Raw genomic sequence first — 13,118 nt, 5'->3', positions numbered from 1 at the left:
GGAACGCTTGTCAATCAACAAAAACCCGGCCAATCAGAGAACAGCGGTGGGGAGTAAATAGGCGGGGCTCACCCGTCTCATGATGCCAATGGCCTCACTGGAGAGGAATCTTGGGTAACGTACTTCATCATTGACAATGCTGGCAAATACCTCCTCATCATTACCTGGGAACGGTGACTGAATACACACACACACACACACACACAGTGTTAGTGACTAAGTCGTATTCCAGCCTGTACAAGAGGAACCTTTAAAGACCCATTTGAGGTCACATACTGTATGTGCTAGTGTCTTTATCTCATAACCTCGCCAACCAGCATCTCATAAATGGGAACGGCGAGACTCCACCAGTCCACGGCTCTGGTGTACGACACGTCGGTCAGAACCTCTGGAGCCGGAAACTCTGGAGTACCACAGAATGTGCTCGTCCTGTCACCAAAACCCATTCTTACATAGAAGACATGGACATGTTATTGGGTTTAAAAAAAACAGCACAATACTCGAAGATATTGATGAGATGATAACTGGACACCGCTCATTAATTCAAATGTGTAATGCAATGATGTTAACAATGTAGTTTACTAAAGTTTGAAGCATCTGTTACTGCATACTGTTTCACATACTATTATTTTAAATTCTAGGTAGTATACACTGTGCAGTATGCAGTATGTGTTAGTATTCCACTCCAAACACACTGTGTGTCATTTTCAGAATGGTGTGATCCAGCAGCGCGGTTTGTAACAATCATGGGCGTAGAATACGCGGGGGATGTGTCCCTCTCACTTTCAATAAAACCTAAGTTCGTCCCCCGCACTTTTTCACAGGGCAAAGATGTTTACATTGTCTGTATTATACAGCAAATGTGTAAATATGTAAATGTAAATGTTCAAATTTACTGGTCAATCTCTTATGAGACGAGACAGCTGCTCAAACACGCACTGAATGAGCTCATCATGTAGTGTCGTTTCCATGGCGATCACGTCAGTCATCCGGACTGGTTCTGCAGCCACCGGTCATTGGTCACAAACTTAATGTGGCAAAATACTTTCCACTCATGTTTTTACTGTGACGTCAAGCAATGTAAGTTGTCATTTGGCATATGTTAATCTATGATGTTATTATGGTATGATAAATCAAATCGGAATGCGGCAGTCGTAACTCACGCCTACATGCAAATGTATTCACGCTTTTCATCCAATACTGGATCACAGTGGGTGACACAACTGTGCCAGAGCATAGTTCACACACACACACACACACAAACACACACAAACACACACACACACAAACACACACACACACACACACACACGCACAAACACACACAAACACACGCACACACACACAAACACACGCACACAAACACACACACAAACACACGCACACTCACACACAAACACACACAAACACACGCACACACACGCACACACACACACTCACACAGACACTCACACAAAACGCACACACACTCACACCACACACACACTCACACCACACACACACACACACTCACACACACACACACACACACACACACACACACACACACACACACACACACACAAGCACACACACACAAACACACACACACACACACACACACGCACACTCACACACAAACACACACAAACACACACACACACACACACACACACACACTCACACAGACACACAAAATGCACTCACACACACACACACACACACACACACTCACACCACACACACACATACACACACAAACACACGCACACTCACACACAAACGCACACACACTCACACCACACACTCACACACACACACACACACACACTCACACCACACACACACACACACACACACACACACACACACACACACACTCACACACAAACACACGCACGCACACACACGCACACACACACACTCACACAGACACTCACACAAAACGCACACACACTCACACCACACACACTCACACTCACACCACACACACACACACACACTCACACAGACACTCACACAAAACGCACACACACTCACACCACACACACACACACACACACACACACACTCACACCACACACACATACACACACACACACACACACACACACACACACATATACACACACACACACACACACATATTAACCAGGTGTGTTTAACTGTGCCAGTGTATGTTATGTGTAGTAGAGTTGGGAACCGAGAACCACTTCCATTTGACAAAAATATCAGGTCGAATTATTTTCATGAGTTTTGGTGCCATAAATGGTCCTTGAATGAGCATTCTTCCACCAGTGTAGATGGAACACAGTACTAAAATACACTGACAGTGTTTCCTGTGCTACCATTCAGCTGCACTGCAACACCACAACTATGTAAATCTCTGGAATACTCTATTCTAATTGGTCAATGGCACTATCCAGTGGTCATATATTTCTTTTATATCCATGTATTTATTTATTTGGTTAGTAGCTGTGTAATAAGCAGGATAATGTACAGTAACTAAACCCCCTCAGGATTATATCTGCTTCGTGCTGGGGTCCAGATCACCCTGTACATTATCACTAACATATCACACAAGTATGCTTTTGTTTTAATCTAGCTAAAACACTCTAAAGTTTTATTTGAAATATATTGACTTTTAATCAACTTATGAAGAATCATTACTTATTACATATACTGATTTGTATATATACACATATATATGCATATAGAGTACATAAGTATATATATTTCTAAATTGAAATTACACTTCAAACGATATGAAAATATAATCAAAATAATGAAGTGGTCAAAAAAATCAAAGCCTACCAATTCAAAACATTTTACTCTCTCCGGCTTCTTCCACCGGCCTGTTTCGTAGTGACTTAAAAATCACTCTGCAACAATAGGTGGAAAAATACCTTTAGACCTACAAATTAGACCATAAATATAATTGTAAATTTACACATAATAATAATTGAAAAATATACCATGACCTGTAGATAGTTTAAGACAAATCTCATACATTTTTTTGTTTCATAAAATGACTAAACAGTGATTGTCAGGGACATAATTTGATGTTCCACTATATTCAGAGTTTGGACATGAACTTTGTGAACACCTGCTGGTGGAATCTCCAAACTGCAAATGCAGGAACTGAGTTTTCAAACCACGTCTTAGTGCAACAACCTATTTCTCAGGAAAATAGCAAATTGTGCTTTGTGCCACTTCATTAACATACGATACACCCATTGTTTGCATGCATACACCCACAGTTGTGCAATCACGCACATCCACGGCCACTTGCGCTTTGCACAAAAACTGCACTTTGAATTAGCGCTCTCATGAAAATTGGATAAGACGTTGCGCACTGTCGTTGCACTTTGCGCGCTCATGAAAATAGAGCCCTTTATGTTTTATGGAGTATTTTTATTGTATTAAGCAGTATTAAGACAATAACATACACTATATTGCCAAAAGTATTCGCTCATCTGCCTTTAGATGCATATGAACTTAAGTGACATCCCATTCTTAATCCATAGGGTTTAATATGACGTCGACCCACCCTTTGCAGCTATAACAGCTTCAACTCTTCTGGGAAGGCTTTCCACAAGGTTTAGGAGTGTGTTTATGGGAATTTTTGACCATTCTTCCAGAAGCGCATTTGTGAGGTCAGACACTGATGTTGGACGAGAAGGCCTGGCTCGCAGTCTTCGCTCTAATTCATCCCAAAGGTGCTCTATCGGGTTGAGGTCAGGACTCTGTGCAGGCCAGTCAAGTTCTTCCACACCAAACTCGCTCATCCATGTCTTTATGGACCTTGCTTTGTGCACTGGTGCGCAGTCATGTTGGAACAGGAAGGGGCCATCCCCAAACTGTTCCCACAAAGTTGGGAGCATGGAATTGTCCAAAATCTCTTGGTATGTTGAAGCATTCAGAGTTCCTTTCAACAGAACTAAGGGGCCAAGACCAGCTCCTGAAAAACAACCCCACACCATAATCCCCCCTCCACCAAACTTCACAGTTGGCACAAGGCAGTCAGACAAGTACCGTTCTCCTGGCAACCGCCAAACCCAGACTCGTCCATCAGATTGCCAGATGGAGAAGCGTGATTCGTCACTCCAGAGAACGCGTCTCCACTGCTCTAGAGTCCAGTGGCGGCGTGCTTTACACCACTGCATCCGACGCTTTGCATTGCACTTGGTGATTTATGGCTTGGATGCAGCTGCTCGGTCATGGAAACCCATTCCATGAAGCTCTCTACGCACTGTTCTTGAGCTAATCTGAAGGCCACATGAACTTTGGAGGTCTGTAGCGATTGACTCTGCAGAAAGTTGGCGACCTCTGCGCACTATGCGCCTCAGCATCCGCTGACCCCGCTCTGTCATTTTACGTGGCCTACCACTTCGTGGCTGAGTTGCTGTCATTCCCAATCGCTTCCACTTTGTTATAATACCACTGACAGTTGACTGTGGAATATTTAGTAGCGAGGAAATTTCACGACTGGACTTGTTGCACAGGTGGCATCCTATCACAGTACCACGCTGGAATTCACTGAGCTCCTGAGAGCGGCCCATTCTTTCACAAATGTTTGTAGAAGCAGTCTGCATGCCTAGGTGCTTCATTTTATACACCTGTGGCCATGGAAGTGATTGGAACACCTGAATTCAATTATTTGGATGGGTGAGCGAATACTTTTGGCAATATAGTGTATTTAGTTTGAATTACCCTACAGAGTATGATACATGAATGTAGTATATATTTTGAAAGCATACTGAAGTGCAATTTAAAAGGTGTTGACTTTAAATGTAATTAGCAAGTAGCACACTAAAGCTGACATTACAATCAAGTATACTTTTGTTTAAATATGTATTAATATGTCAGGCAGAGTACGCTGAAGTGCTATTAAATGTTACTGGTTTAAAATGTGCTTTTAAAACAATATTCTGAAGTTTACTTTAAAAATAAGTGTACTTTTCCAAAGTGTGCTTAAGTGTGTTAAGACACATATTCATGAAAGTGTATTCCCAAACAGTGTTTTTAAATTCATTCAAATGAAATTTCTTGAAAATATACTTTTTTTTTTTTTTTTTTTTATGTGCTTTTTGGATTTCATATGCATATTCTATGCAATTAAGTGTACTTTTTCCACAAAGGGGACACATTATAAGAATTTTCTTTTTTATATCAAGTCAGGTCATCATTTTATTCATAAACAGACATCTTTAGTTATAAGAACAAAACTCAGACTGCTTTGAGTGGACTAAAAAGTGAACCAACCAAAAAACAAACAAAAGAACAAATAAAGTGAAAACAGAATCCAGTTCACTTTGCATTCACACTGTCCCTGGTCCTGAAAGTGGACTCAGATCTCTTTCTGGTCCCTTTTAGTTGTGATAGGATCTCAGTTAAATGCCTAATGAAAGTTTGTTAATGTGTAAATAAAGTGAATCTGGAGCGATTCGTGTTCACAATAAACAATACAAAAGCATTTACACTATGACTATAAGGGAATCGCATTCAGAAAACCTCCTGAGATGGTTCACTTTAGCTTCTCAGTTCAGTTTGCTTTAAATGGCTCTGAGTTTGTCTGGACTGTTCACATGTAAGACACATTTCTTGCAAGCCGCTCTTAGATCCCTGAAATGAAATCTAACACTCTCACTCGACCATATTGTCTATTCTAACAATTTCAAACACCTGTACTGGAACACTTTGTCAAAATTGTGATCTTTGTTAGGCCAATAAAGCTTTGTTTACCCTGAATCTTGGAGACAGCGAGAGACACTGTCTGCTGAGATAACGCATGTGTGTAGAAACACAGATCAATACACACGCTCTTTGTGTCTATATCTATATGTTCACTATAAGTACACACAAACACACATGCACACACACAAACACACGCACGCACACACACACACACACACAAAAACACACACGCACACACACAAACACACACACACGCACAAACACACGAACACACACATGCACACACGCACGCACACACACACTCACACGCACAAAAACACACACACACGTACACACACACACACAAACACACACACACGCACAAACACACGCACGCACACACACACTCACACACACAAAAACACACACACACACGTACACACACACACACACAAAAACACGCACACACACAAACACACACACAAACACACACAAACACACAAACACGCACACACACACACACACACACACAGACACTCACACAACACACACAAACACGCACACACACACACTCACACAACACACACACACACACACACACACACAGTCACACACACACACACACACTCACACACACACACTACATATATCTATATGTTCACTATAAAGCTTCATCAACCTGCATTTAAACTCAACATTCACAACACAGTTTATTTCCATAATGGGATGTAGGAGTGGTGGTGGTGTAGTGGGCTAAAGCACATAACTGGTAATCAGAAGGTTGCTGGTTCAATCCCCACAGCCACCACCATTGTGTCCTTGAGCAAGGCACTTAACTCCAGGTTACTCCAGGGAGATTGTCCCTGTAATAAGGGCACTGTAAGTCACTTTGGATAAAAGCATCTGCCAAATGCATAAATGTAAATGTACTCCTTGTAAAACAGAATATTTAATATCTGTATTTTGTTGTAATGTCAAAATCTTGTCAATAATAATATGTTTATCATATCCTTTCCTTCTGTTCTACTAGCTTGACAGATGCACAGTCTTCAAGTAGAGTCGGAAATATCATAATTACGAGTTACGAGCACATAAATGAAATGACATAAATGAGATTTAAGAAATCTTGTATGGTAATACACAATCTTATTTGTTGAGATGTGAGTTGTGTAGTCTACAGTGTGTTGGATTATGGTTTACATATTTAACCTGAAATAAACTGAAATAATAATAAAATCAGATATTACTTTGATTTTCTGTTATTACAAACACTTTATTGGTAAAATCCTCAGAGGGAATATGAAATCATAACTCCAGAAGAATGGCAAGAGTGTATGTGTGAATGTGTGTGTGAATGTGTGTAGATGTGTGTTAGTTACAAGATCAGAGAATGACACTTTTCCTCCGTCATAATCCAGATGAACTCTCACATGCTCAAGATTCTGTGTGACAGGAAACACAGTGGAGGAATATCTGAGGTATAGTGGGAATGATCCAAACTCATCATACTCCACACTCCAGACATCAGTGTTAAAGAAATCATATCCCTTCCTCTTGTTTGATTTTGTAGTTATTCCAACAATCCAGCATCTATTGTCTTTAACCTCCACATCCCAGCAGTGTGTTCCCGAATTAAAACCCTCTGAACCCAGAACACACTCAAACCAGTTAAATCTCTCTGGATTATCTGGAATCGGTTGAATGTTCTCACTGTTTCTCACACTGGTCAGATCATCAGACAGGATCAGATGTGGATGTGCAGTGTTTGGATCCAGAATCACAGGAGCTGATGAGAGAAAACAATCAACAGATGATTTTATTCTCATGAATAATGATCAAGAGTGAATCATATACAGATTATTATGAATAATGAACACTTGTCATATTGCTAAAACACTGTCAGATATTTTCTGTGATTATTGTCAATTTTGTTACTAGATAAACTCAATTATTTATCACTAACAGTGAACCACACCAACACAAACATTAAATGCTGCAGAAAATTAGAAATGTGTGTCCCGTGTCAAAAGAAACTGATATATTGGGATACTTAAAATAATACATTAAATAGAAATGTTGAAGTACATGCTGTAAATATACCACACAACAGTAACTTTAAATATTATGTATGAAAAATTTGCAGTAGGATGGTCTTGTTGATCTCTGTATCAATTTAAAAGTGTGGATAGTGTATTTGTCACAGTCTGTCTCCCTCATGTTTTCCAAGGACTCTTATTTTAAAGTTTTCCCCCGGACTACATTTCTCATGGTACACTGCCCTCATCAGCCATCTGTTCTCCATCATCCTCACCTGTTCTCCATTTCCTCATCAGCACTTTTTGTATAAATACCCTCCAGTTTTGTTCAGCTTTTGTCAGTTCTCGTCCGTGTAACATTCATATGTTAGTGTGTAGTTTGGTTCTTTGTTTTCTCCAGGTCGTTTTATATCCTCATCAACACCTTCATTAAAAGCCTGCATCTTGATCTGCCTCTTCTTCATCATCTCTACTACACATACATACATGACAGAAGAACTGACCTACGAAGATGGATCTTCCGGCTATGAGAATCCTCCTCCTCGAGCAAGGGGACCATCCAGTTGAGGATCACTTACATGAGTTTCTCCAGCTGGCGAATTTGGTGCACTATGGAGACCACTCTCTTGTGGTTTTCTTCAGGGCTGGTCTCAATAGTGCACTAAAGGAGCTAATGCCTCCAGCGGATCCTCACTGGATGCTGCTCAAGTTTGTGGAGGTGGCTCTACAAATTAGCGGCTCTCCTTTCACTGTGGGTGTGGAGGATGAGGACTTTGAATCTCCTCCCACAGTGGACGCCCCAACGTATTCCATGGCTCCTCCCTCGAAGCCTGCCACAGTTAACAAGCCAGCACCCATGCCTGTAGCCTCGACTGTCCCAGAGCCAGTGCCTGTAGCCTCGACTGTCCCAGAGCCAGTGCCTGTAGCCTCGACTGTCCCAGAGCCAGTGCCTGTAGCACCATCAGTCCCAGAGCCTGCTCTCACAGAACTTATAGACCTTGATTCCATTCCCACCCTTATGTCCACCCAGTGTACTCCTTCTCCTCTGCTGGTTCTGCCTAGCATCATGGACACCCTGGTTCCATCCAGTGCCTTGGCCCTTCCTCCTCTGCTGGCTCCACTCAGTACATCTCCTCCTCCTCCTCCTCCTCCTGGTCTGCCGGCTCCTCCCAAGTCACCGGCTCGACCATCGCCACTTGCGATTTCTCTGACAGGAGGAACTTCAAACCCTCCGACTCCGCCTAGACCCTCCAAGCCCTGGACTCTACCTTGGCCCTTCATTCCCTTAGTCTCACCTCGGCCCTACGTCCCCTCGTCTCCACTATGGTTTGTCAGCCAATCGGCGTCACCGGGGTCCCTCGTCCCTCCAGCTCCGCCTTGGTCCGTCGGTCACCTGGCTCCACCTTTGGCTCTTCCAGGGACCTCCTTCCCTCCGGCTCCGCCTTGGTCCTCAGTCCCACCAGCTCTGCCTCAGTCCTCCAATCCCCCAGCTCCGCCTCGGTCCTCCGAGCCTTCGGCTCCACCCTGGCCCTTTGAGCCGTCAGCTACTCTCTTGGCACCAAGTTCCCTGGGTCTGCCCCTCAAGTCTGTCACGGCTCCGCCTCCCATGGCTCCACCCCTCGAGCCTTCCACGGCTCTGCCTCCCAGGCCTCCTGACCCGGTCCCTGCTCTGTGGCAGCCTCCCAGGCCTCCGGATCCCATCCCAGCCCTGAGGCCGCCTCCCAGTGTGTAGTTTGGTTCTTTGATTTCTTCACGTTGTTTTATATCCTCATCACCTTCATTAAAAGCCTGCATCTTGATCCATCACCTCTCCTTCATCATCTCTACTACACATAAATACGTGACAGTAAGACAGATTGAAGAGGCTTACCTCTGTCTCTTCAGCCTATTGATGAGTTGAATATATTCACTAGTAATTGTTATCAGAATGTGATCAAAGCGTTCTTAATCATGTACATTTATTCCTGTTGTGTAATCATGAATGTTGCAGGTCATTTGTGTATTTGTCCTCTGAGGTGTGACTGAGGGTCTGATTTCTATCAGGAATGCCATTACAGTGCTTGATCATTCAGCCTGACACCCAGAGAACGATTACAAATGCAAGTTGTAATTAATTCCTCAATCATTATGAATAAATTAAGCAAGATTGTTAGTGTGTTTAGGTCACTAATGTACCACATGTATTTACTGACACAAATTCATTCTTAGCATTTATAACCTGAAGAATATTTCAGCATAACTCTGTTGCGTTCGGACGTATTGTTCTATCCAGTGAGGCCCGAATCATTTACAGGTACTAAATGGAGTTTTAAGAGTCATGTGACTGAGCTAAAGAGCACTCTTGATTTGATTCACCTCTGACACTTATCTGCACACTAACTAAACTTAGTGTTTAAAAATATAATCTTTTAAATGATCATTCACGCAGTCGAACAGTAAACCATGTTTGGACGTTTCTAAGTTGAACTCTGAACTTGAAATAGATGTTTCTGTAATCTAAGTTAGTTCGAGGTTAGATCCTCAACTTGCTTAATGTTTCTGTCTTCTGCCTTTAGAAATATGGAGTAATTTAGTCTCTACTGATTGAACCTCTTTGACTCCTGGACTTCATTGTTCATTCTGGTCTCTCTCATGGGTCTATCTGTATTCCTTTACAGTATAATATATTACAGACTTTATTTTTTTTTTTTCATAATTGGTCTGTTTTGTGGATTGAAATGTCACACTTGAAGTGTGTTAGCAGAGATGTTTTGTGGACTCACTCTTGTGGACAATGTCTTGCATCTTCTTCCAGTCTCTGAATGTCAGGTTGCCCAAGTAATGTGGCACATGAATGAAAGCTCCAGAAGTCATCTGTGGATCCGGCTGTGATCTCTGGGCTCTGGAAGAACATTCAGGAGTCAGTACTGCAGTGACTTTGACTTCACAACCATAGAGAGGAGACACTTACCTTTCCATTGTCACTTTAAAGTTCTGCAAAAGACAAAACACTTGATGATCTCCTCAAATGATCAATAAGAGCAAAAATCAATGATGAGAGTTTGACTGTCACCTTTAGAAATGACAGATCATCATTGGCTTTCATCATTTCCTCCATGTCTTTGATTGTGTGTGAAAGAGCTGAGATGTGTGTGTTCATCTCCTCAAGCTTCTCCTTCATCATCTGACTCTTCTGCTCCTCTTCCTCTCTCAGTGCAGTGATTGTAGCTTCCTCTTCATCTCGGAGAAACTCATGAAGCTTCTTAAACTCCTCTTTAATCTGACGCTCTGTGTGCTCAACTTGAGTCTGAAATCACGTCAAATTCACTTCAATCAGCTCTACATTCACACACATCACATCATTTATCACCAAATGTGTTTGATTCTTCATTCTGTATCCTCACCTTGATGTGTTGAACTGCTTTATCAAACTCTTCTTTAATGTATTCAATGTGTTTCAGTTTCTTTTGTAAAGACTTCAGTGCAGTATTGAGTTCCTCCTGCAGTTTAACAAAGTGAAAATCTGTGAAAATGCTCAGTAAATACTGTAAAATGTTAATGTATGTAATACATAGTATGATGAGTATTGTTTAAAGCAATTTCTTGTTTTATTTATATGAATGAAGAGAAGTTTGTTGTACCTTGTAAGATGGAAGAACTTCACTGATGGGTCTGAATTTGTGATTGACGTGTTTCTCTGAATCTCTGCACACGAAACACACAGGCTGTCTATCGTCCAGACAGAAGAGTTTGAGTTTCTCTCTGTGTAAACTGCAGATCTCCTTCTCATTTCTCTCCTTCACAAACAAGTCACATAAGTTCTTCAACACCAGATTATGAGGAGGTTCTTCTCTTGAAGATCTTCTCCTGCAGACGGGACACATATACCGAGGACACACCACCCAGGGTCATGTGATCATAAATGGTAAAATTACTTCCTTGAAGTGACCCTCGCATGTACCCTTTGCTAGAGGAAGAGCCTTTCGTGGAGGGCTTGAGTTGCTCACTTTCATTTGGAACACCGCTTCCTGTGGTGTCCACTTCCCGCAGTGCCCTTCAAGAGTGCAAAAACACTGTTTGGAATTCGCCTAAAGGCTCAAAACAGACACTAAATCTTAACAAAAATAAATATATAAATAAATAAAAACAGACACAACACAAAAGTACAGGAATAGACCTTATTCATGCTAGCGCCATCTTTCATTCCCATTTTTAATGGGCATGACATCGAGGCTGTGAGGAATAGACTTACTATATCTTCAATGGCACGAACGGTATAAAGCTGTATAAAGCTCATAGATTACATCTGATTTTCCACAACTCATGTTGTCTGGAGTTCTTTGTATACTGAATGTTCTTGGACAGATATTTTATCAGTGTTTTGTCTGTGGAACAATCCAAAAACACTTTAAACTGCAGTACAGCCCACTGAAGAGACTGTAAGTCTATCCCTCACAGCCTCTATGTCATTCCTATTAAAAATCAAAGATAACGCTGCTGTGAATAAGATCTATAATAGTGAGAGAGGAAAATGCACAGTTTATTAAAAGAGATCCTCTAATTGCTCAAATGCCACTTTAGCATTTTCCATCCTATTAAGCTTTATGAGCAGAGCTGTTGTCATTATTGCCAATTAAAATGACTGTTTAATTCAGTTTCACCAGTGGAACTTACTTCACTTCTTAACTTTATATTGTCACACAACCGTATACACAAGTGCAATGGTGTGTGAAATTCTTGGGTGCAGTTCCGAGCAACATAGCAGTCGTGACAGTGATGAGACATATACCAATTTACAATAAACATCAGATTTACACATCACAATTTACATATCTAATATACACATAATTACACATAACACAATATATAAATAATAATATACAATATGCAGTATACAATACACACAATATAGAATACACATTATACAATAAAAATAGTATATATAGTATATATAAAATGTACAGTATGTTGTATTGTACTATATTGACATTCAGGCTGTCGGTTGATAGTCAGTTGCCAGTGTGTTGTTAAGAGTGAATATAATTTATGACAGTCCAGTGTGAGAGTATAAGATTATTAAAGTGCAGTGCTGATGTATATTGATAGTGAGAGATCAAGAGTTCAGAAGTCTGATTGCTTGGGGTAAGAAGCTATCATGAAGTCGGCTGGTGCGGGTCCTGATGCTGCGATACCGCCTGCCTGATGGTAGCAGTGAGAACAGCCCATGGCTCGGGTGGCTGGAGTCTCTGATGATCCTCTAAGCTTTTTTCACACACCGCCTGGTATGTATGTCCTGGAGGGAGGGAAGCTCACCTCCGATGATGTGTCTGGCAGTTCGCACCACCCTTTGCAGTGCTTTGCGGTTGTGGGCGGTGCTATTGCCGTACCAGGCGGAGATGCAGCCAGTCAGGATGCTCTCCAGAGTGCAGGTGTAGAACCGTGTGAGGA

General features: G+C 41.7%; 2 protein-coding genes across 3 annotated transcripts in view; both read right to left on the bottom strand.

Moving 5' to 3' along the window:
- LOC127449829 (transforming growth factor beta receptor type 3-like) overlaps positions 1-1,346 on the bottom strand; it is a 30,372-nt gene extending 29,026 nt beyond the window's left edge. The window contains exons 1-2 of the mRNA XM_051713412.1: positions 277-1,346; positions 73-177 (exon numbers count right to left, since the gene is read on the bottom strand). The gene's annotated coding sequence lies outside the window, so the exon portion shown is untranslated. The remainder of the gene's footprint in view (positions 1-72; positions 178-276) is intronic.
- A 3,816-nt stretch (positions 1,347-5,162) lies between these two features.
- On the bottom strand, positions 5,163-12,586 carry LOC127449869 (nuclear factor 7, ovary-like). Of its 2 annotated transcripts, XM_051713481.1 has the most exons (7): positions 11,312-12,586; positions 11,075-11,170; positions 10,744-10,977; positions 10,642-10,664; positions 10,454-10,572; positions 7,035-7,441; positions 5,163-6,518 (listed from the first exon to the last, which is right to left on the bottom strand). In XM_051713481.1, the coding sequence occupies exons 1-7, from the start codon at positions 11,552-11,554 to the stop codon at positions 6,429-6,431; spliced, it is 1,212 nt and encodes a 403-aa protein (XP_051569441.1). In that variant the 5' UTR covers positions 11,555-12,586; the 3' UTR covers positions 5,163-6,428. The 2 variants fall into 2 exon arrangements, with proteins under 2 accessions (XP_051569441.1, XP_051569440.1); XM_051713480.1 differs by having other exon boundaries at positions 5,163-7,441; positions 11,312-12,584.
- Between the last annotated feature and the right edge of the window lie 532 nt (positions 12,587-13,118).

This window comes from Myxocyprinus asiaticus, chromosome 13 (assembly GCF_019703515.2).
Source record: "Myxocyprinus asiaticus isolate MX2 ecotype Aquarium Trade chromosome 13, UBuf_Myxa_2, whole genome shotgun sequence".
Taxonomy (NCBI): Eukaryota; Metazoa; Chordata; class Actinopteri; order Cypriniformes; family Catostomidae; genus Myxocyprinus; species Myxocyprinus asiaticus.
The sequence above is the reverse complement of the archived record's forward strand: the minus strand, read 5'-3'. Positions and strand labels throughout refer to the sequence as shown.